Here is a 23927-nt window from a genome sequence, read left to right as displayed (position 1 = left end):
ATAGAGCAGCCCAGCAGCAACCAGTCACAATCACCATTAGGAAAGGTGGACATCACTACACCTTAGACTTCTGGATTCAGATATGCAACCCAAGATAGCTGCACCTCTTGTGAATAGCATACTCTGTTAGGGTACTGTCAATGTGAAACATTACTTACACCAGCTCACACAGGGGATTTGCTCCCTTGTATTTGTCTCTTCCCAAACAATCCATCCATTGGGGTGCTCAGAAGCGCTCTTAGCAAGCCCCAGGGGCTGGAAGATAACACGACAGCTGAAAATCTGCTACGGCTGGGCTGCCACACAGTCTGTGAGCTGGGGCAAAGAGCAACACATTTACTGCCGATACAGAGAAAGCTACAGAGGGGGCAGACAGAAATCTCAGCAGCTGATGTCAAAAGTACAAGGGGGACGCTTTAATGAGCTTTAATTCTCTTACATTATCCCGGAATACCTGGTGTCTCAGGCGATCTCCAGAGAGCCCTCGGTGTCCCTCTCCACAACCATAGGCACAACCCAGGGACTTCACAATTTTAATCAGCATTGTGAGTGCCAGCCTATGCGTGCTGACGGATGGGCCTTCATCCTGAAGGTCACAGAGGGAAAGACAGTGTGAAACCCTGCCACTACCACTGGCATTTTACTAGCATTTTACTTTTAACAGATTGCTGTCCATTTCTCCTCTCAGATACTCCATTACTGAGTTGTTACTCTTGAAGTGTTCCCTCCAATTATTTTTCAAGTTTAAGGACCAGCCCTCTCCCTTTCAGCTCCCCTCAAAAAGTCCTGCTATAAATGCAAACCCCCCCTACATGCTGCTATGAATACCATTCAGTACTTTAAAAAATTCTGCCTGAAGAATAGAGAGTTGGCTTGCTTGAGCAGAAAAATAAGCATCTTTTAAAAATGTCTTAGGTATTATGCTACTAGAAATTGCAACTTTGGAGGTCAGCAACAGCATCTCTTGGCTGATACTCACATAAATAATGAAAAATTTATTATTTCCGGTCATCAAAGTAAACAAACTGTGCTCACACATCAGATTCTGTTTTTCCTTATAAGTTATGAATAATAAACCTGAAAAAATAATTGTGATCGAGGGTTTCAGGTACTGCAAGATATTGAAAATGTCCATGCAAGGCTCAAAAATTCTGCTTTTGGCAGCTGCTTTGCTGGAGTAGCTACAGTGCTTGAATTCCCAATCATGGTTCAGTGGAACCCCAAGAGAGCACCAGAGCAAAACAAATTAATTTGTCATTGTGGTGCAAAAAAAAAAAAAAAAAAAAAAAGAGGGAAAACAGAAGGACAGTTGCATACACATGCATACTCAGTCTTAACAGATCTTAGTACATTCAGGAATTACATAAAGGGAAGCAAGACAAACCTTTTCTTGTTTTTTGTCATTCTTCTCATAGGGCCCTCCTCCACCACCACCTCCATCACTTCCACCTCCACCTCCTCCACTGCTTCCACCACCTCCTTCTTCTCCTCCATCTCCAGCTCCACTAACTGGAGGAGGCCCAAATCCACAAGCTGAACCGCCAGAAGCAGCCCCTTTGAACTGGAAGGATCCTTCACTTGGTCTCTTTTCCGGGGCCTCATTTTCTTTGTTCTCACTCTTCCTCCGAACCTTCTCTACACAGGGCACCACACCAAGCTGAAGCAAGCACTCCACAATGTTCAGTGCCACATCACAAATCCGGGAACTGATATCATGGTTCAGGACCAAGTAAACAGCCTTCAGAACCACCTGGGAGATTCAAACATCATATTTAAAGTCAGATTTATTTTCTCTCCTAGTACTATTTAGTGCCTGGAAATTCTAGTCACAGACCAGAGACTCATTATAGCAGGCACAGTACAAACTCAGAATGAAGCACACACAACCCTCAACCCCAAGAACTGGTGTAAGATGAGAAACCACAGGCTGGGCACAGCCAGGCAGAAAAAGAAACCAACCACAGAGACGACATCTGTGAGCCTGAGAACACTGCTTCAGTGCACCAGGAGCGGTCAAGTCATTAAGGGGAACGCAGAAAAGGTGTGTTTTAGTGTGCCATTAGAAGAAAGGTGCTAGTCAGTTTTATACTATTTTATAGGGAACTTGGTGCATGCCCCAGGAACACAGACATTAAGTAATATCACTTAAAATTTGATGTGTGCATTCCACATGCATACACGCTCCTTGCAAGGAGTAACAGGAGTTGCAGTATCTCAGAGGAGACTTAGGATATGCACAAATGTGTCTGACTGACCTTTATGTACTGCTGAGAGAAGTCATAGAAAGAGGTGGAGGAAAAGCCCATCAAACCCCTGATCTCAATGGTACAGCTATATTGACAGAAGAGGGACCTGACTTTCCTCATTCCTTGCCAATTACCGAGAGATCCAGCATGCCGTTCTTGTGGACAAAGTTGTTGGTTCCATCAATGTGATCCGTATCCTCCAAGCAACTGTAATTGATGCAGGAGTCTGTCAGGCTTCGCGGGAGGTTGGCACATGCGAGCGGCTCATGGGGCATCTCAGGGATAGGGACCTGGTTGCAAAGCTTCCTCATGTGCTCACTGAAGAAATCGGCATAGCCCACGTTGAATGAGGCCAGGGTAGTGTTGAAGGTGGCCACAGTGATGGTGGATATCTGGGACCGCACTGCAGGGAGAAAAATGGCTACCTGTAAATTTCCACCTCTAGAGTTATGAAATGGCAAAATGAGACTGTCCTTATTTACAAGGAGGGAGCAGCTCTTAATGCAGCTTGTAATGCTGAAAGACAAGACAGGTTCCTAATTCCTATCCTGGGTACAGGGATAAAAGCATAGATTCATTTCTTCCTTTAAGCCAGCATAAATTAGAACAACCCCAAGCTTGCTCTAGCAGCACAGTTCCATGGCAGCTTAGGTTGATCTCAGTCAACTGGGCAGCTAAGTAGATCAGGGAGCTCAGCCAGCCCAAATCTAATCCAAAAGAAGGATTAGGTTTTGGCTAGCTTTGCTTTCTGTATTGGTCTAGTGCCTGGTCTTAAAAGCAGCACTGCCCCTGCAAGGGAAAGAGGAAGGACTCTGCAGCTGAGTGCAGGAATGAAGGCAGGGCAACAGTAGCACCAATTTGGAACAACATCACTCTGGTTTGAAACATTTCATTGCACCAGTTAAAAAAAAATGGAGCAGTATGCTCCTAACAATACTTGTGACAGTCTAAATCATCTTCAAAATGCAAAGCTGACTGATGAGAAAGGCAATGTGGTGTCTAACTTCACAGTACTCAGAGAAGCGATCTCATCACATAGCTAAGCTTAACTTTAAATTGGTTAGCTCAGGTAGCAACAGTCTTCTGACTACACAGGGCAATTTTTATCAAGGATTCACCATGGTTTTGCAACTCACGCTGAACTCAGGCCACAATGTTAGTAATTTTCCACACTTAGTCCTTTTAAGTAGGTTTATAACCCTGTAGTGTAGAAAGATGCTGTGTCCCATAGTGTTGATTGGTCCACCTTCTGCCAGATAGTACAGTAACAGGGCTATGGAATAACAAAGAATCTCTATCTAGAGGCTATTTAATGTGTTCTAATGATTAAAATAACATATATCTAATAAGAATCTTCAAGCACTGACTCAGTGATGGGCTGGTTTTACTAGGCAAATAACAACTTGCCAGAGTGGTGACTGTGTTTCCTCATAGCCTGTGCGACCCTGCCAGGACTGAACTAGCATTATTTATTAGGATAAATGTTCTAAGGCTAATAGCAGTACCTGGAACTAGCTGCCTGTAATCACAGGATTACTTGCTGGCAAGTGTGACTTTTTAATGACATTCACTGAAATTTGCAAGGTAAACATAACAATAAAGATGGAATTAGGAAATTTTGTTCCTGAGCTATCAAGTCTGATGATTATCCAAGGCTAGCTGTTTTTTGTTTCACTAAGGTTTGGCTTAGTTTGGTTTTAAATGGGTAATAAAAATCCATATCCAAATCCTACATAAAATAACTTTTCCTGTGTTCAGTCTTTATTTCATTATCACTGATAGGGCTGACTGCTGGATGGGACTCACAGAGGAAGGGAAGGAGGACTAAGGACTCTTCATTTACATCCATGCATGCCTACAGCATGTGCTCATGTGCCCATGACTCCTTTTGAGCCTGGGTGTCGTAGTTCAGCCCCGATCGGGACCAGACTACACAGTCTCTCTCCCGCTCCCCCCACCCTCCGAGAGAACAGGGGGAGATGATGTAAGAAAAACGGCTCAAGGTTTGAGATAAGGACGGGGAGAAATCCTTAAAGTTACCGTCACGGGCAAAACAGACTCGACTTGGGGAAAACTATTCATTTATTTTCTAAAATTAGCAGGAGAATGAGACAGGGAACAAGATAACCTCCCCCCACCCCTCCCTCTTCCCGGGGTTAACATTATCTCTACTACCTCCCCTCCCGAGCGGCACAGGGTGGGGGAAAAGGGAATGGGGGTCGCGGTCAGTTCATCACGCGTTGTTTTACGCCGCTGTATCATCGTCAGGGGAAGAACTCCTCGCATTCCTCCTCTGCTCCAGCGTGGGGTCCCTCCCACGGGCCACAGTCCTCCGTGAAACTGCTCCAGCGTGGGTCATCTCTTCCACGGGGTTCAGTCCCTCTAGAACAGCTGCCCCAGCAGGCCCTCCACGGGCCACAGCCTCCTTCAGGCCTCCACCTGCTCTGGCGTGGGGTCCTCCACGGGCTGCAGGTGGATCTCTGCCCCTCCGCGGACCTCCACGGGCTGCAGGGGGACAACCCGCTCCACCATGGTCTTCACCACGAGTTGCAGAGGAATCTTGGCCAGGAGCCATATTACTCCTCCCCCTCCTTCTTCACTGACCTTGGCGTCTGCAGCCGTTCCTCACAACAGGCTGGCAGACGCCTCTCAGGATCCTTTTTACATCTTATTCACTTCTCATCTCCTCTCCACTTCTTGCAGCCGGGCCGGGCCGAGTTGGGCCCAGTCGGCTGCCCGGCGGGAGGCCAGAGGGTGAGGCCTGCAAGGCCCATGAGGCTCGCGCCTCCCCCTCTCTGCCCCCCGCTCAGCTGCTTCACATCTTCTCCCCCTCTTTTTCCTGTTTTCCCCTACTTAAATACGTTATCGCAGAGGCGTTATCACGGGACATTCTGCTACCAATTGGCTTGGCCTTGGCCAGCAGCGGGTCCGCCCTAGGCCCGGCCGAGTCCACTGAACAAAGGGAGTTTCCTACAGAAGCTACCACCTTAGGCCCCCCCTCACTAACAAAACCAGAACACTGGGACATAACTAATTTTTCACCTCTGCTTTTCAGTGTGCCCATACTGGATTAGAGCTGATGCAAATCCATCCTCTCTCAAACTATTCAGATCTACTGTGCTAAAAGAGCATGAATCTTTGAGAGCACCAAAGCTACAGCACATATCACGTGAGTGCATGTGTAGCCTCCCCAGGTATGCTGCCTGACAGCTTGTGCAGAGACAGACTCTGCCCTGCTCCACGGGGTGTGGGATATCCTGTTCCCTCATCAGGCTTTAAGGTGGCACATGCCACAAGTGAGGCCCAATCTCTATGACCAGGTTCTGCCAGCAGCACTATGCATGAGGGAGAAAACAAATTCACTGTGTTCAGGCAGTAGGAGCAGTGCCAGCAAAGTGCTCTGGTGCAGACAGCCCTGCAGCAGAAGACAGCTTTCCTCTGCTTGGCTAGCATTGCTTGACAAAGGTGGTGTTGCCCTGCCAACAGAAAGACTCTTCCTTCTGGAGCAGACTTCATCCCACCATGAGCTGTCCCATCGTGGTCACACTGGTACTGCTATTTCTGCAGAGGCCTCCAAGACACATGTGCCCTAGGGAGACTTAAGTAAATTTCAAAGCCAGGCTTCTACTTGGAACCAGGAGAATTAAGCAAAAACTGTGATTCTCAGCACAATTCAACAGCTGAGGACTGTGAAGGGGCACCAAGTACCACAAGATTTCCCAAGAAACCAGTATAGCTAGCAATACGAACATTCTACCCAAACTTCTGCGCTGTGTTATGTGTGGTAAGGTGAAAAAAAAACCAAACCCTGCCATCTACCTGTTGATGGTTGCCAATTTTTTTGACAAACTGCAACAGATAAACATGAAAGGTTTGGAACATTCTTCTACATAGAACAAAAAAAATCCTCAAGAGATGCGAAAAAAAAAAAAAGGAATAAACAATTAGTCATATACTCATACACAGAAATAGTAACACTTCCTCAGCTTCTTGGAGTTGATATTTCAGTGTAACGTTTATTTCCTGATGCGTTAAATTTACCTTCTTTGACTGTGTTCTCTCCATGGCTGTTTGAGTGGTCCGGCAGGTCAGAGACCAGCGTGTGATGAGAGTGCGAATGCCTAGCGCTCAGGCTTTCCATCTCCGTTGCTGTGTCAGAGCTCCCCCGTCTGGTAAACTTCCCTAGGGTGAAGACGAAAAGGATATTTAGTTCACCCATCTGCGAGGTGGTTGGAGGCAAGGCAAAGTAACTGAGGCTAGAAATTGAAGGATTGGGGTCAGCAAAAGTCAAAGCCTTCCAGGACCCTCTGAAGCAGAATCAACATTATAGTGGGATATCTCGCAGGGGTTCACTGACATAAAGACCAAACATACAAACTCTCTGCAAGGCTCCTCCCCTCAGCACACACTGATTTAGCTGACACTCACAATGTCACCCTCCAGGAGCTTCAGGAAAATAAGATTGGTCAGCACTGAAAGACTCCACCCTTTGGGGCAAGTTACAGGAATTTGGTTTCTTCTCCCCTTGTCCAAAAGAAATAGGTATATTAGGATGGGGAGTGCTAAAGCAAAGGATGTGTTGACCATTGGATCTGAAATACATTATTTCACTGAGATATCGGAATGAAAGAACTTTTAAGGTTAAGCCAGGACAAGAATCTGGAGTCCCTGAGATTAAAACTTAACAAATTTCTTGGGCTACTAAAGATATGGGAAAGAGGATTTGGATACTAAGTCTGCTACTCTTGTACAAATCTGTAGGTGTTTCTTTATTAACCATCGACAAAACACATACAAATCTTTAAGAATTCACTTGGCTAAGCTCATTGTCCTGTGTCCCAAACAGGGATATGTTTACAATGGAAAGCATAGCAAATGATGCCATCTAAGCCAGCGAAAATGAGAAGGCTCTGGCATGGCCTTAGGCAATCATTTTGCTGCCTATCATCTCCAAGAAAGGATGCCAGGACGAAAATCTATGACATTAGGAGTAAGTTTGTGAAACAGAAGCAATGTCTAGACACTATTCAGTGAACTTGGAAACTTGAAGGAAGCAATATTTAGATTTAAACACTGTATCTTTGCAATATGAAGACAGTAGCTTTATAGAAATATTTTCTACAGTAGCTATTATTGCACTAAAGATGGTAGTTTTCAGAGAAAAACTGAACTAAAGCATAAATAATTCAAGGTCTGCTGTCAGCACAGTTGCCACTTCTACAAACAGGTGTATAACACTACAAAGAGAGCCAAGGACATAAGGTGGCAACAGGACAGATGAAGAAATAAAAAGCCTCTGTTCTTTGAATGTTCAGGACAGGAATGACACAGGGATCAGGGACAGAGATAACAATGTCTCACCTAATATGGTGGTTTGCCATCCTCCTCTCTCAATACCACGCCGGTCCTCTCCGATTCCAGAGAAACTGCCGAAGGAGAAAGTGCTGCGAGTGGGCGAGACATCCAAATGATCCTCGTGGAGGAGGAAGGGCACCCCCATCCTTCGTTGCCGTTTCTTCCCAGTATGGTGGAAAGGAATTGACCCTTTGCGCTCACGCTCCCTGTCCTCCTTGCGGCTCTTAAACTGCAAGAGGAAGAGGAGCAGTTATGAGAGCAGGTAGAGGCTTTGAGGCACGGCAAACTACCACCTGAAGGAAAAAGACAACACAGATGTGTGGCCCAAGCATAACCCTCCACTCTGAGCTTTTTATCTTGGTCATTTACTCTGATAGCATCCATCTGCACTCTGGGACAATACGAGCATTTAAAGGAATTCAGTCTTGCCCTAGGCTGGAGTGGATGCCCTTGTATCTTTTTATCGCATTCTTAGATCATAAGCTAGATTCTTAGAATCCACAAAACTCTGCTAAGTATCTCGGATGGTTGCAAACCCAGAGCTTCATGAGGTAAAAATGTCAGAAATAGTTGGAACTACAGTGAGCACCAGCACTTAAAAACCAGCACAGTTTCAGTACTGTCCCCTCATGCAATTTCAGCCGGATAGTTACTTGAATAAAGATTTCAGTATTGTGTTTGGAACATGCATGTAAAAACCTATGTAATAACACACAGAATCATTTCCAGGGAAAAGAGATATAGATCTCACACATGGCATGAATATATAGTCCAAGTAGACCTTCAGCTGCTACTTAGCAGGACACTGGAGTGCTGCTGCATCATAGGTAAATTAAAGTACAATTTTCTTCCACTTACCTTTTTGAAGATGTTCATCCCCAGGTCTGTGGAGAGATCTGGAACTGCTGGTCTACGCAAGTTGGTCAGTGAAACCTTGGAAAATGCCTCTGTGCTTAGGGATTTTTCTTCCTCATTACATTTCATTGTAAGATCCTGCAGCTCCCAAAAGAGGACAATAAGCACAAGGAGAAATAGAGGATAATCCGCTTAAAAAAAAAAAAAAAAAGAGCTATTTCCAAGAGCTGTCATAGGAGCACCGTAAAGGAAAAGGACTTTCAATTAATTACACAGAACACTATTCACACATTTAAAGAAAAAAAAACCGAACAAACAAAATTTAGAAAGTCCCAGAATTGTTTACCTAATCTAACATTTCTGTCTTCACAGAAAAAAAGTACAGCACATTGTGCTGCCACAGAAAGCCTCGGGCACTGCCATCAGTACGGTTTAGCAGCATGGAAGACTCATGTTCTACTCTACTCTGTTTTTTATCCCAGGAATGACTCTGTGTAGCTGATGATCTTCTTGTGGCCTTGGGTTTACACTCATAAGCAATTACAATGGCTACTCTTTCTGAAGTGTTTTATTTAAGATCTAAGACAATATGCCCTTAATAACATATGCCCTTAAATATGTGGAGCAGGTTCGAGACCACCTAAGGAACCTGAAGGTGCACAAGTTCATGGGACCCAATGAGATGCATCCACGGGTCCGAGGGAACTGGCGGATGAAGTTGCCAAGCTACTGTCCTTCATATCTGAGAAGTTGTGGCAGTCTGGTGAGGTTCCTGCTGACTGGAAAAGGGAGAAACATAACCTCTGTTTTTAAAAAGGGAAAGAAGGAAGACCCAGGGAACTACAGGCCAGTTAGTCTCACCTCTGTGCCTGGCAAGGCCATGGTGCGGGTTCTCCTGCAAACCATGTTAAGGAACATGGAAAATAAGCAGGTGACTGGTGACAGTCAATACGACTTCACTACGGGCAAATCGGTCCTGACCAATCTGGTGGCCTTCTATGATAGGGTTACAGTACTGGTGGACGAGAAATGACCAACTGACATAATCTACCTGAACTTGGGCAAAGCCTTTGACACTGCCTGCACAACATCCTTTTCTCTAAACTGGAGAGACGTGAATTTGGTGGACGAACCACTCAGTGGATAAGAAATTGGCTGGATAGCTGTACTTAGAGAGTGGTGGTCAATGGCTTGATGTCCAAGTGGAGAGCGGTGACCAGTGGCATTCCTCAGGGGTCAGTACTGGGACCGGCACTTTTTAACATCTTTGTTGGCAACATGGACAGCAGGATAGAGTGCACTCACAGCACTATTTTAAAATAGATTGAGGTAGATATAGATTGGATATAAGAAAAAAATTCCTACAATGAGGGTGGTGGAACACTGGAACAGGTTGCCAAGAGGTGGTAGACACCCCATCCCTGGAAACAAGGCCAGGTTGGACAGGGCTCTGAGCAACCTGACCTGGTTGGAGATGTCCCTGCTCCTTGCAATGTTCCAATCCAAGCTATTCTATGTATTTTGGAATGGAACTGCAGTAAGCAGCACTGTCCCTTCATGAGACTTGCTTTATAAAAATATTATTTACTCACTAAAGAAACTTAAGCCTTGTACACCAGTAAGCATCCTTCACTTAGCAGTGCTCCAAGATCTGTTCATCATAGTTTTCACCATAGTTCATATTTGTGAGAGCCTCTATAGCTATACAGCACAGAATATCCCACGACAGTGAAAACCTTGAGACTAATTTACTGACAGTTCAGTAGAGGGCACTCTACTCCCCTTCTGCACTGAGCCACAGACATTACAGGTGCTTACTGTAAAGAAAGGCTTCGCTACAAAAGGTGGCATAAACTCAGCTCCTGGTCATCTGTTCTCATTAAAGATCTGATGCCACTTTTCATGAGATGTTTGTGCAGCTGACCTGACCAAATTCCCTCAGAATAATTTTCTTCTGCCTAAATATCATATTGTTTCCAACACAGGTGCTCTTCTTCCTTGCTTTTCCATCAGAAAGCTTGTGATAAACAATTGCATCATGTTAAAATACCTCTTTGTTTTCAATTCAGAGATAGCCATATGCCAATTACAAATGAAGTGACTCCTACGGTACAGAAGGTTTAGATTCTGGCTAGCCAGATTGTGTATTGCAGAGCTAGCGAGCTCTGCAATACACAAGTATGCAATTATGTGCATATGAAGGTCCATCACAAGCTTGTGACAGTCTTTGCAGCTGAAGTCTTAAGCACCGGGCACAGTGTTTGCACTATTGGGCTACTTGGAACCACAAATTCTCCAGAGACTTTTCAGACTAGTAAAAGACTACCCTTGAATCCTTCCTATTCATTTTATCGACACAAGAACAAAGGAGACATGCAACAGAAAGTTGTTTTCAGTCACATTCAGTCAAGGTATGCTTTTAAACCACTCTGCATATATGGCTAAACATTCAGGGGAGGAGTCACATGTAAACCCCAATAGACGGCAAATCAGGATTCAACCCTAGGTGCTCTCAACAGCAAGGCCAGCATGTATTTCCTATGGCTTGTTTCTTAGCTTTTACATCTCTCTCGCCTCTTCTGGCTGGAAAACATCATAGGAATTGATTTCAGATTCATTATCTTTGTCCATTAGTTATAAAACCAGTGTTTTATTAGGTGGCTTATGGACACCAAAAGGACAGAGTGAGGATCAGGGCCTGCTGTGACACAAAGCCATACAAACACAGAAAGACACAGTCCCAGTTCTGAAATCCGCTTAGGGTAGGTATCGAGCAAACAACACTAGAAAACCAAATTACAGAATCACCTTAAATGTACAGTGTGGTATATGATGTTTTTTAATGAACCAAGCTAGCACTGCTGTTGAAGAGTGATTAAAAATGTGGCTATTCTGGGCAGTAGGCTATGTGGCAACGATGATTTGCACAAGATGGATAAGAAACCAAAATAGTTTTGGAGCTACTACTCTAGATTTTTTTCTTTCTGTTTTCTATTGCCTTCCTTCTATATGACTGTATGGCTACCAGCTCACTAGTGCTTCTGTCAGCTCTCAAGATATTACACTTGAGACTCTTGGCTTTATATTAGCATTACAGTGAGCACTACAGCTGCATTGTTCGTATGCTTAATTTAAGCTTTGGCTCTTTGCCCCTGCAATGTTAGCACAAGACTGTAGAGGTTTGCGAGCCTCTGAAGGTTTCATTTCCTAGACCTGTCCTTATACTGGATTCACTGCATACAGGTGCAATGCAGATTTCCTTTATCACGTGTTGCCAGGTCTGAAATACGTTTAGATTAAAGTCACCTTCTAGAGGAAGCTAGTATTCATTTTATTCATACTCCATCGAGTACTCCTTTTCCTATACAACAAGGAGTGTTGGCACATTGCAAGAATCTTTTTCTACTTTGCTGTTCAGTTTACTAGGCTGGATGGAGGATGTTTTTCATGTTCGCTCGATCCCAACTCCGTTAGCCCAAGCTTATATTTAAAATGTGATTTCAGACAGACAGAAAGCCACAAGAAGTGTGAGAGTTTTGCTGAGGCTTAGGGAGATGCAGGAAGCTACCCTGATAAAGTGCAGAGAAACAGAAAGATTGTGGATTTACCAGAAAAATCCACTGGTCCCTGATGTTATTTGCAGGCAGCTATTTTTGTCTAATCAGTTTCTGCCTGCCACTTTAAATCTATCTCACTGAAAGAGAGTGCCAACATTTTTGAGAACTCATTGATCAATCTGTGAGCAGAAACTATGACATTACACTAGGAATTTAAGATCTAGACTGAAAAAGCAAGCTTTGAGCATATCCCTGTGTCCAATGAGCTCAGGAAGTCTCAGCATAAAATCTCTTGCGTTGATAGAAAGAAATGACAAATCTTAGCACTCTGGAGGTGGCATTCTCCTCTGACAAGCAGAGAGCCTTGACTGATGAGAGACTGAATTTAAGAACAGCAGGTAAGTCCCTACACTTGGCTGGGATGAAGCAGAGCCTAGGTGTCTCTGTGCATTGCACAGATTTCAGTCCTCATAGTAAAGAAGAGGGGCATGAGCTGAAACTTTTGCTGCATAGAGGACTGTTTCACCTCCTCCATCACAGCTGTTCTGCGTAGCAAATTGGAAACCTTTTTAAACAGGATTCCAGTTTGGTGAAGTGCAGTAAAAATACACAGAACTGACACAGAGGTTACCAAAAGTAATCAAACCTAGCCCTGGAGGGAAGAATGCCCTGGACAGAGTCCTCACATTAACAGCTAAAAAGTACCCAGTGGAATTGCCAAATGGATTTAACAGAAAAATGTTAGGAGCAACTGAGCAAAGGAATCTTCTGCAAGACAAACAGCCTGGAAAACCAAGAAACAGCCAAGTGTGTGAAAGGAGGGAAGTGTTTCACAGTATACAGAGAATAACCAGCACAACGCTAGTGCAAACAGTGCCTATGGAGGGCAGACCCATTCACGCTGCCACTGTGCTGAGAACCACTGACTGCACGCCCTGTTGCACGAGGAGCTAAACTTGCTAATACTCAAAATAACTGAGTTGTTATGAGCAAAGGCAAAGGGACAGTATACTCATGGAAACAGTGAACCATATCAATAGCAATATCTTCCAATTCTCCCTCCAGGAGATGATATTAAGGAGGATTTTCTGTACACGCACAGCAATCCTATAAAATCCCCATACAAAGGTAGACTAAGACTGAATAGTAATTCATATCACCTGGCCTTTACGGGGATATGTCTAGCTTTTACAGGGCTGAAACAGGCAACATTTTACAGAAATGACACTAAAGTATAATACAGTTTAAACAATACTGCTGCTGCTGCTGCTGAGCCTTTAAAACCACAAGTAACCACCAGCCCTCATAAAAATCATAAGAATGGCTATAAAGACGTGAGATTTTAGAATAACAGTACTAATATTAACATTGTTTATGCTTTTTTTTTTTTGTTGCTTTTGAGCATCTGAGTCGTACAGGAGAAAAGATGTTTCACCCTTCTCCCTTATAAAATGACAGGTCAAAAACTGCCAGAGCTCTACAATACCAGAAGCAAGGATTTTAAGAAAAAACATCAAAACTTCTGAGAGTTCTGACTCAAAAAAGACATTTGACAGCAACGCTGACAGAAGATAGAGCCTTTTATTTGAGGTGTGTTATAAAATTGGATTGCAAAAATAGAATCTGTATTAATTTTTTTAGGCAGTTCCATCAACTCAGTAAATCAGAATTCACTGAGTAAATCAGAATCTGCATGTTCTAAGCCTGCATGACAGGAAAAGAGTGCATAACCTAAAAGTAGCACAAATCAACAAGGAGATTAACTGGAACTGCAGCAGCATCCCCTTTTTATCTCTAGAACAACGGTGAGCTACCCAACAGAAAAAAAACATTTAAGATCTAACACAAAGACCTTCACTGCACAGAAGTCAAGAGTTTGGGGTCCCTTTTCCAGCAAAACAGGGAGCAAGTCTTGACACCTATTAGGACAGTTTGTCTCCTGAGGTTTTGTTGGCAAATATAAAGGTAGCAGTTAGGCAGTAAGAATAACAGCAGGAGAAGAGGTAACAACAGGGAGGACTTTTGCTCACTGCCACTGCTTGCAAAGTCTACGCCAATATTTTAACCCAAGTGTTTGCCTGGAGTGTGCAGTGCTGTATCAAGTGCAATTCCTTTTCTCTCTTTTGAGGGGTTACACCAAAGAAGCTCAGTGAGCCCTGAGCACTACACTGTAACACAAAGGCAGTCTGATTTCTTCTGACAACTACATTAGTATATTCTCACATTAAAAAACAATGTTAGCACAGTTCACCCTAGATTAATTATCCCAAATCAACCCTCGAGCTTTCAGCAGTCACCAGCTCCAACTCTCTGCATCAGATTCTGCCTCCAAACTCCTCATTGTTCTCAGGGTCTCCTTCTGAATCAACGCACATATCAGACCTCTGGGCAGTTTAATCAACACCAAAGCTGTGCTTTTCACTAGTTGTCCAGCCATCACTTCCCAGCATTACCACAACAGCTGCTATTCTCTTATTGATGGCTTACCTGAGTTTTGTGGGTATTCACCAGAGAGGGCGCAGCAGCCACCATGGAGCTGCTGCGAGGTCTTGGTAAAGGGGTAATCTCTGGCTCAGGTGGTTTCTCTGGCTTTTCCTGTAGCATATGCCTCAGCCTCTGCAGGTAGTACATCAGTGACCACTGTGTGCCCTCCTCAGACCAATGGGGCTGCAGCAGGCAACGCAGCACTGCCACGTCAAAGTATGTGGCATAGCGAGACTTCTGGCATGGTGGGATCACCAAGGACACCCTGTTCCAAAAAGCAGGAGTAGAAATGTTAGTCCTCAGGCTCCTTAGCCCTTCTTAGATTATCAACTCTCTGAATCAAGAACCATTGAACAATGATCTGTGAAGTTTTCCTGTTCAACTGTTCTTCAGCAATCATCTTGATACCACAAAGCTGTCTTTGATAGCTGGAAACCAGTTCTGTCCTAGCATACATGCTGGTCCAGCCCAAAAGATCGAGGAGCTCTACTAAGATGCCTAAAATTTAGCCACTCATCAACAGCTGTAAGCCAATCTCATTCTCTTGCCATCTGCAGAAATCACCAGGATGTGAGCACAGCTGTGCCTGCTTGAGCTTGCAGGGACATTTGACACCGACCCTTTGGGACTAAGGCCCTGGCTGAGGAAAGTATTACTAAAGACACGTAAGTGGATATTTAGCTTTCAGCTCCCTAGAGGATTCGAGTACATGCTTTGTTAAGTGTTTTCTTGGATAGGGTTGCTTTCTTAAACTGTGGTCTGAAAATAAGCCTCCAGCACCTGCACTAACTGAATAATTTGTTCAGCTGGAAAGAGACAACCCTTTAGCATCTGCTGTTCAGATACTAGTAATAGAGATTTAGGAATTATTTACATTTGTACACATTAGCCTTACTTATGAAGGAGCAGACAGAGCAGCTAAGTTAGTTAACCCTTTAAGCACTTAAATGGATTCTTATACAAGTAAAAGTTACTGTTATGGACACTCTTTGCCAAGGTGTGCTAGAGAAAAGCAACAATTTTAGCCTTCATTATAATTTTCCTGCCTTTCAGGTGGAATTGTTTCCTGATGGGTTTTAGTATGGAATTTTCTAAGAATTGTAGAAGTTAGTGCATGCAAAAGCAAGATGTCTGTATTAAGTCTCAGAAATGAGACTACAGAGATTTCAGATTTCAAAGGGATTATATCTGTTTTCAGAGCCAATCTTATTGCAATAAAATGCCCCAACTTTTTTATTACTGATTTTTTTGTACCACTTCTCTCCCAGCAAAGTACAACTGGCCTGATCTACCCTCTGCATAGTCACTAGCTGTTAAGAGAAAATCTGTCAGAAGAGAAGCAGTGAAATGGAGTCAAAGGAATGAGAACCACATGGGAAAAGAAGGTTTGAAATGCTGGAGGTGGGGCAGGAACTCTGGAGATGCGTGTATTTTTTGGCCTGTGGAAGTACACAACTTGAATGTTTCCATTCAGGATCTTAGAAACACACCTCTGAACTGAGTATTTCTATGATTTTTGGATTCTATAAAAATCAACAGTACTTCCATTAATTGTATTCTCAGGCATTTGGGAATCATCACAAGAACTTTTTTTTTTTTTTTTAAAAAAGCCATTTATATTATCAACTCTGCTAAACAATATGCAAACAGCATTGGCAGGACACCCCCATCTCCAGCTGGGTACCACCACATTCTGAACAGAGGCACCCAAGGCCACAGTCCAGCAGAGCATTAGGGAACGAGCAGCAATACTGCCCAGTGGAATCTCTAAATGCTTAAAGTGAAGTGCATGCCTAAAGTGCTTTGCTGGATTGGTGCCCAGTGCCACAAAGCTGCCCTGTGCATCCAAGGCAGGTATAGGACTGGCAAAGGAGAAAGAAGCTCGCAGCGAATGCTGGCACCACTGGGAATCACGTGAACCCTGCTCCACATTACGTGCTTGGAAACGGAGGGCAGGTGGCAATGCTGGGCTTGTAGCAATGCGTGCATCTAGAACTCACGCCTACGGGAGCTGTTTTGCTGCCAGCCCCAAAGGCCAATGTTGAAGGCACTTGGCAACTGCAGACCAGCCCACCTGTGCCAGCATATGTCACTACATGCAATCTATAGATTCAAAACTTCTCCCCTAGTTCTGTATTAAAGATAAAAATGTTACAAGTTTGACAACTCTAAAAATAAGCTGTTACAAAAACCTGAAAAACTGAATTAGGAAGGAGAAAATAATGATAAATGGAAATACGCTATGAAGGTTTCCCCATAAATCTGATGTGAAGGCTGCTTTTGTCACAGTCAAGACTGTGTCACATAGATGCAGCCTGTGAAAAATTGTAAGGATAGCTGGCATACTCAAAAGCATCCCAGAAAGGAAATAAAGCCCACAACAGCAGCAGCAAATGTAAAGGATGATGCATTGCTCCCTGGTCACTTTGCAGGACCCTGATCAGTGTCTGAGTCTAAACAGTCTTTCACACTCCCCTGTATGCAGCATCGGTAAGCCTGAGGCACAACACAGCTTAGAGCAGGGCATGTTCTTATGAAATATCTGTCACTAAAGCCCTTCCTGCAAAGTCTGTTTCCCAGGCACTGTCTTATATGCAGCAGCTGGATAAAGGGCTGTGACTTGATTTGCTTCAGTGTTAAACTGCAACATCTGCAAATGCAGAATTTCACTGAGTGGTGCAGGGATAATTAGCCAGGATCAGAGGAACAGGCCATTTGCTCAAGAAGCATCTGAGGAACCAGAAATTAAACTCTGTGCTTCATTCAGAAGGAAACCTAGTGTTTGTATAACCAGCTCTTGGTTGCCTGTGACTGCAGAGAGATTGGAAAAGCAGCCTTCCTTCAACCTCAGCCCAAGGACAAAGGAATACTGCGGCTGTTGGGAAGTCGAGTAAACAACATTTGTTCCCCAGTTGCCTGTTGCTTGGCAACCAAAGCTCCCTGCACAGTTATAACTGATCAATGAGTTCTGCAAATGAGGAGGCATAATGATGCTCTCTTCAAAGCCTGTCTGGAGCTTCATCCCCATAGCAACCACCAGACCCAGCTTGACAAATTGATCACCTGATTCTGTCTTCTTAAAAGGCTGCTTATTTTCTTGCGCCTGTGCACTCTCTGAGCAGTAGTTCACTCATAGAAAGGCAGTTCTGTCTCCAACTTCAGTTTCACTGGCCCACATTAATACAAATTAAATAAAGACTCAGAACTGACAGTAGGCTTGATACAAAATCCCAAGGGAAGCATCCTGATGGAATCAGAACCCTAGAGAATAGCTGTGCCCTTTCCACCAGCGAAAGGGTGCATCAACTCTTTTTGAAAAATCAGAGCCATTTCTAGATCATATCGAAACCTACTCCATCTCACATTTCTTCTGTCTTTGTCATGAAGCAATTTCTCAAAACACTGCTGGTTTGGATATGACATACCCCAGAAGACATAAGCAATGGGACCAAAATTTTCAGGAGGAGTTTAAGTGACACTCCTAAATCCATAGAGATCTAAAAACATAGCTAGACTTACCTCTCTCTCCACCCCTTGAAAACACTCATCAGCTTCATTTACTTTATGGCACTACTGAGTGTCCAGCACTACTGAAAATCTGGTCCTATCTTTACCTGCACAAATCTAGATTAAAATAAGTTAATTTATCAGTGCCCCACTGGAAAACCACGGCCTGAGCTCCACAGGACAAGCTAGGAGTATGTTTGAGTGGCTGCGCTTCGTTGTTAGTCTGTTCCTTTGGGCCAGCAGTCTAAACAAGCTAAGCAGCAGGATGCAGAGAAGGCATAATGAAGGCAATGGAGACAGGCTTGCAAAAATTCTTTGCTAAAGGCAAAGAAAATTTGATTAGAAGGAAGCCAGAAAAAATACCAGCTGCCTAAGGCAGAATCCAGCTAAGCAGAGTTGAACCTGCAGGTTATTTGTTAGTGTCTTTAACTATAAGAAACCAACATATTAGAAAAGACCAAAGAAAATGTCCCAACAGGCCAGCTAGAGATTTCTCCAATGACAGTGCATTGAATATTAAGTGTTACCACCTTGTTCATCACCCAGAACTGAGATTTGCTGAATTAAGAGTTTGAGCTAAACATCCAGCACCCTTGGCATGTACAGACAACGGCAGATTCAAAATAAAGGACTTCTGTGAGCCCCACCACTGAGTCACACAAGCCTAGCTTTCTGCTGAAGGAGTCTGTACCTGGGATGTGCGGTGCCTCTCTCCTGAGAGGTCTGGGAGGATACGCTTCCATCCAAGGAATTTCCACGATGACATGCTGAAATGGTGGCCTTTGGAGGTACAGAATCTGGCTGGGTTGTCTCACAGACCACCTGTAGTCCCTTTGGATAGTTTTAATACAAGGAAGTAGGTATATAAACATATTTATCTCTCTCATATTAGTTTTCTCGTTGCACTTTGTGCTTAGATATGACTATTACTTATACCATAATACCATGGTAATACCATGGAGAAACTGATCAAGCCTGGGGCTTCTCAGTACTAGGCATTGTATAGGCAAAGGGTAAGATGGCTCCTGCCCAAGAAAATATGTAAGATCAGGCTTCCATCCTATAAGATGGGATATGGCCAAGGAGATCCTGACAAGGATCCCTTTGGTTCCAGCAGACAAGGTTGGGAACCTTTGGAAAAACCGTGAAGAACTGTAATTTCTGGAGGTGGAATACTTCAGGGTGGTAACTGCAAGTACTGTTTCAATATTTATTTCCCCCTCCCACCCCTCAGCTCCTTATTCAAGCTCGTCTAACCTTAGCACAGAACTTACCTCGGTATGTCCACTGTCCAGATGAGGGGATTCACAAGTAACACTCTGATTGTTGGTGGGAGAACTTCTCTTAGCTGAGAAAAAAAGTCAAATCAGGACATTTTAGGAATCACTTCTAATATTAACATGTATCACTGAAAGGATAAACCAGAAAACAAAACCAAACCCAAAGCAGTATCTCTCTGCTGCAGGCTTCCTATGCATTAGCCACACCCATAAAAAGAAAAAAAGGACTGTACCAATTTTTGCACAATTCTTTTAATTGTGTTGTCAACAATGTCTACTGAAATTCTTTCTTTAAAATTAAATTTTAATATAAATTTTATCCTAAACCCATTTGTCATCGAATTTTGTTTCCTGTGCATACTATTGCCTTTTATTTTGGAGCTCTTCCTCCTCCTATTTTCACATATACTCAGCTCCTTTTCTAGGTTACATCTCTCAGAATGTATTGTGATTTCCAATTTGACAAATGCCTTCATCACAGGAAACACAAAAATATCATACAGAAAGTTTGATCAGCAATACTGTAGAAGAACAAAGGCATCACAAAGTCCAGGATGGCAATTCTTGAGATCCTGTCACACTGCAAGCTATTCAAACATGACTGACCAGACTGATCAGACTGACTCCAAACAAAACATTGCAGAGCTTCTTGAGCAGAATTTTTTTAATTTGTTGTTTGAAGGAAAATTTAAGTAAATTTAACTTTTTGGATCCAATTTGAGACAACAATGCTGTTAGCAGAATATTCCTTGGTATGAAGAACCTCATTCCCATTTCTATTTCAGTTCTGCTGAAAATGTTTCGGAAACATAACAGAGTAATTTAATTTCAGACTTTGCTCCTGAAGCTATTCTTTAGGGATTTTCTGAGGACACTCCAGACCTATGGAAAAGAATTCCAACAGTCAAAGAAAACTTAGGACTAATTCCTTTTGTTAGTTCCAGGGCTAAAATCCTATTTTTTAATTCCAGAAGCTGAAGCAGAGGGAGGAAGAGCTAGATGTCAAAGATGGTTTTAAACAATTTGAAAAACTGGAATCTTTTCAATTCTGGACTGTCCCAGAGGCCTACAAAGCCTTCAGAACAAAGTACAACTTCGAAAATGTCGCGTTGTCAGAAAAATTTGATTTAGCAAACTGTATTTTCACTCCTGTGAAAATGACAGTTCCATGCTTTTGAGAACAAGCAAGCAATTCTACAACGATATACTTGTCACACTTTCAATTCACTACCTTGTAGGAATTATGCAAAACTCTTGTCTAAAAACATAAAAGTGAAAAAGGTTTTTTAGAACTAGGCAAGACACGAAGGCTTGGAAGCCAAAGCACCCAACTCCAGTCTCATTATGGCTCAAGTACAAAGGAGGAGCAGCCCCTTCCAGTACACAGAAGTGAATTCACCACCTAAGCCTTCTTTGGAGCTTCCTGAAACAACTTTGTCTAATTTCATAACATGCTGAAATTCAAATTTTAGATAGAAGGAAAACCTACACTACCAACTGCATGCTCTTCACTGTTAATTTTTGTCCAGCGCCAGTCTGGGAAAGCCTTTCCCACCCGTAAGGCTGCTGCTAGATACGGCCTTTGCCCTTCTTAGCAACTAGGGAACATATGGTGAAACAGAGATAGGAGGTCAACAGGAAATGATAACTCTACTGAAGAGTTTCTCATTTCCTATTTGTGATGTGTCTCTCATCTCCTATGTAATTGTTATGCAAATGTCAGTTGACTGAGGGGAAACAACCTTAAACTACTCTCAAAGGCTTGACTAGTTCCTGCTGGATTTACATATTCCTTTAAATACGATGGCTACAGAACATAAGGCAGCATCAGGTAAACAAAGGAAAGGTTTTCCAGCTCTCAGGAGCTACATTACCACAGCAAAGTCACAGACCTGTAACGATGTTCCTGATTGGTTTTACAAGGGCGTTGAAGGCAGAAACTTCAGGCTGTCTGTGTTCCCACATAGGCTGCCAAATAACAAGGCCACTAGCCAACCGAAAGGTCAGGTCAGACTCCTAGAAAGACAAACAGAAATTGTATCACACACCCTCACACAAAAGGCTGTTGTTTCCAGTCTAAATAGATTGTCATTTCACTGATGCACAGATCTTACATGAAATGAGTGATACCATGTGCAGTTCTGTGGCCAGCATATGCAAACTCAAGAGCCACTGACACTACTCAGCAGACATTAATACATTTCAAGTGTAGCTATTAAAAATGATAGGGAAATCTCAATACAAAACTATACAAGAGGCTTTTTCCAAATGAAATTTCCATACTAGTTAATGAAACCCACTTTTTTTCCAGGACATTAAGCTGTAAAAGAGAAGACCATTCCTGTGTCAGAGAGCATCCCTTCTGACCATACATAACCACTTCACACTCAGTATTCTATCTCAACCTTAGGATTTACACTCCGAGACTTGAATTTCTTGCCCTAAAAGAATAAGAACACTAAATGTTAAAACATACTTAGAAATTGAAGAAACATGAAATGGAACAAATTACTATGAAAGAGCAGTATACAATGCTATTATTATTAGCACTACTAGTACCTGAGCTATGTGAATACAGAGAGATTGGTACTACTTACACCTGTGCCATCACTGTTTTACACATGCAAGGAGCTGAAATCATGTGAATTTGTACACAAGTAGATCTTAGCACGATCAAGGTGCAGGTATGCGCTTGCTTCATCTAAGGTCAGATCTACATTAGGAAACACTAATGTTGGAATAGTCCAGCTACCCCTGTAAGGCAAACAACATGGTAATAGCAGTTTTGGCAGCATAAATGATAGCTGCAGCACTGTCTCCTGTTGACATAGCTCCACATGCCTCAGCGGCTGAAATCGATGATGCAGACAGAGCTAAAGGAACGGCAGGAGCCAAGTGCTTGTAGCTCTCCAGCCCTTCTATTCCCTACTCTTCGTTAGTGTCGTTGCATCACAATGAGCCCACAAGCCTTGTTATAAACTAAGCTTGTTTATACTTACTATTTTTACTAAAGAGCACCTTGCAAGGCTTTTGAAAGTGGTAGCAGTAACACATTGCATTTTCACTTTGCACTGCTTGCTTTTGGTGACGTGCCAGCACTTTTATTTACAGTCATGAAGTTACAGGATTACATGCACCCCCCTCACACCCAAAAGCCTCATTTAAAAACACATTGCTAAATACACAAATCCTCTCAGAAGCTAGGAATTCAATAATTTAAGTCTGGCCTGTGAAAACATGTATCATCTTCCTTAAGCACATGCATTACTTCGGTTATCCGATCAGATAGTATTCTTCCCCTGAGACCCCCACCTCTGTGAAACACAGAGGGGACAATGCTGACTTAGTGGACCAGTTACATGCCTCATTTAGTTCACCTTTTTTGAGCTTTGCTTTGACAACAGAAACAGGCATGTTTTCATGGGCTTTTCAATGTTCATTAGTACGGAATCTCAGAGATCTCAGAGATTTTCAAGGTAAACCTAAGATATTATTATTAACCCCATCTTGTAAATGGGAAACTTCACCCCAGAAAGATTAATATTCAAAAATTGGAAACCTAATCTCTAATAGCCAGAGTCTACCTCCAGTTTAAATTCATTTATTCAAAGGGAAGCCCACATTTGTGTACGTAGCACTGAAAAGAATACAGCATTTCTTCCTGTCATGTTTCAGTACCTTACAGTAAAAACGTGGAGCTAGTGAACAAGCATGAAAAATTTGGGCTAAGTAAATTGAGCAATACTGTACAAGAACTCAGTAGCAGAAGCAGGGAAAGAATTTAGGTCTCCAGATCTGCTTTCACCTGCCTTAACCAAAAGATTATCCTTTATCTCCTGCACTTTCTTATCTTCTTCAACTGTCACAGCATACAAGGCTGGATTAGAACAGGTAACAGCCTCCATCACTGCATGACTTTATAAACCTTTTCTAGTCTCCAAAGCCAGTTTCTCTTCCGAGGCCTAGCTGGAAATGTAAAGGCTAAATGGCAGCCCTCCAGAGAGACTAAAGACAAGAGGCAGGAGTCAGAGCATGCAGAAAATGTCTCCTCATCACACCACTCTGCAAAGCTGATGCACTCAGCATAAAACCAACAGAGGGACCCTGGCAGACAGGAAGCCTGCTGCCTGCTTCCGACTTCAGAACAAAGGAATGCTCAACTGCCTTTGCCACTGCCACACTTATACCACTATCATGCATTCCTGGTAATTAGCATCAAGATGATTAGTAATGCCAACAACAAATCCCAGCGGCAGCCCCATGGTGGAATCCCTGAAAAGCTAGCAAGGCTCTTCTGAGCACTGGTATACAATCACTGGAGCAAGCTAAAGCTCACAATCCTTTCTGCAGGTTCCAGGGTCCCAAAGACTTGACAAAGGCCACAGATCTTTGACATTCCCAAGGGCTGAAAAAGTCTCACGTCAGATTCGTTTTCCTTTGTGTCTGCCTGATGCTGTGGTGATTGTTCACACCACTGGAAATATTTCTTCCTGACGGCAGTGGTTTTCTGCCAGTTTGTTAAAACACTTCCAGTGGTCACCCAGTACGCACTGTAGGCTGAATTAACTAACAATCAGAAAGGCAGAATCATTCTTTCCCTGCTCAGAGGTGTCTCCAGACAAGTACCCCACACCAATGTTCCA

At 43.2% G+C, this 23927-nt stretch overlaps 1 protein-coding gene across 4 annotated transcripts in view; it reads right to left on the bottom strand.

Annotated features, from left to right (window-relative positions):
- The window catches only part of UNC80 (unc-80 subunit of NALCN channel complex), a 131386-nt gene that overhangs the window by 98485 nt on the left and 8974 nt on the right, over positions 1 to 23927 (bottom strand). For 3 of the 4 annotated variants that reach the window (XM_086751173.1, XM_086751175.1, XM_086751174.1), the window contains exons 5-14: positions 21177 to 21300; positions 19279 to 19352; positions 18696 to 18835; positions 14501 to 14762; positions 8460 to 8594; positions 7608 to 7830; positions 6288 to 6428; positions 2381 to 2649; positions 1385 to 1750; positions 440 to 586 (exon numbers count right to left, since the gene is read on the bottom strand). In XM_086751173.1, the coding sequence (XP_086607299.1) occupies positions 440 to 586; positions 1385 to 1750; positions 2381 to 2649; positions 6288 to 6428; positions 7608 to 7830; positions 8460 to 8594; positions 14501 to 14762; positions 18696 to 18835; positions 19279 to 19352; positions 21177 to 21300 (1881 nt within the window). The remainder of the gene's footprint in view (positions 1 to 439; positions 587 to 1384; positions 1751 to 2380; positions 2650 to 6287; positions 6429 to 7607; positions 7831 to 8459; positions 8595 to 14500; positions 14763 to 18695; positions 18836 to 19278; positions 19353 to 21176; positions 21301 to 23927) is intronic. The other variant, XM_086751176.1, reaches the window with a different exon arrangement.

The sequence above is a fragment of the Chlamydotis macqueenii genome, chromosome 6 (genome assembly GCF_036417535.1).
Source record: "Chlamydotis macqueenii isolate bChlMac1 chromosome 6, bChlMac1.mat, whole genome shotgun sequence".
Classification (NCBI taxonomy): Eukaryota; Metazoa; Chordata; class Aves; order Otidiformes; family Otididae; genus Chlamydotis; species Chlamydotis macqueenii.
This window is presented reverse-complemented; position numbering and strand designations above follow the sequence as displayed.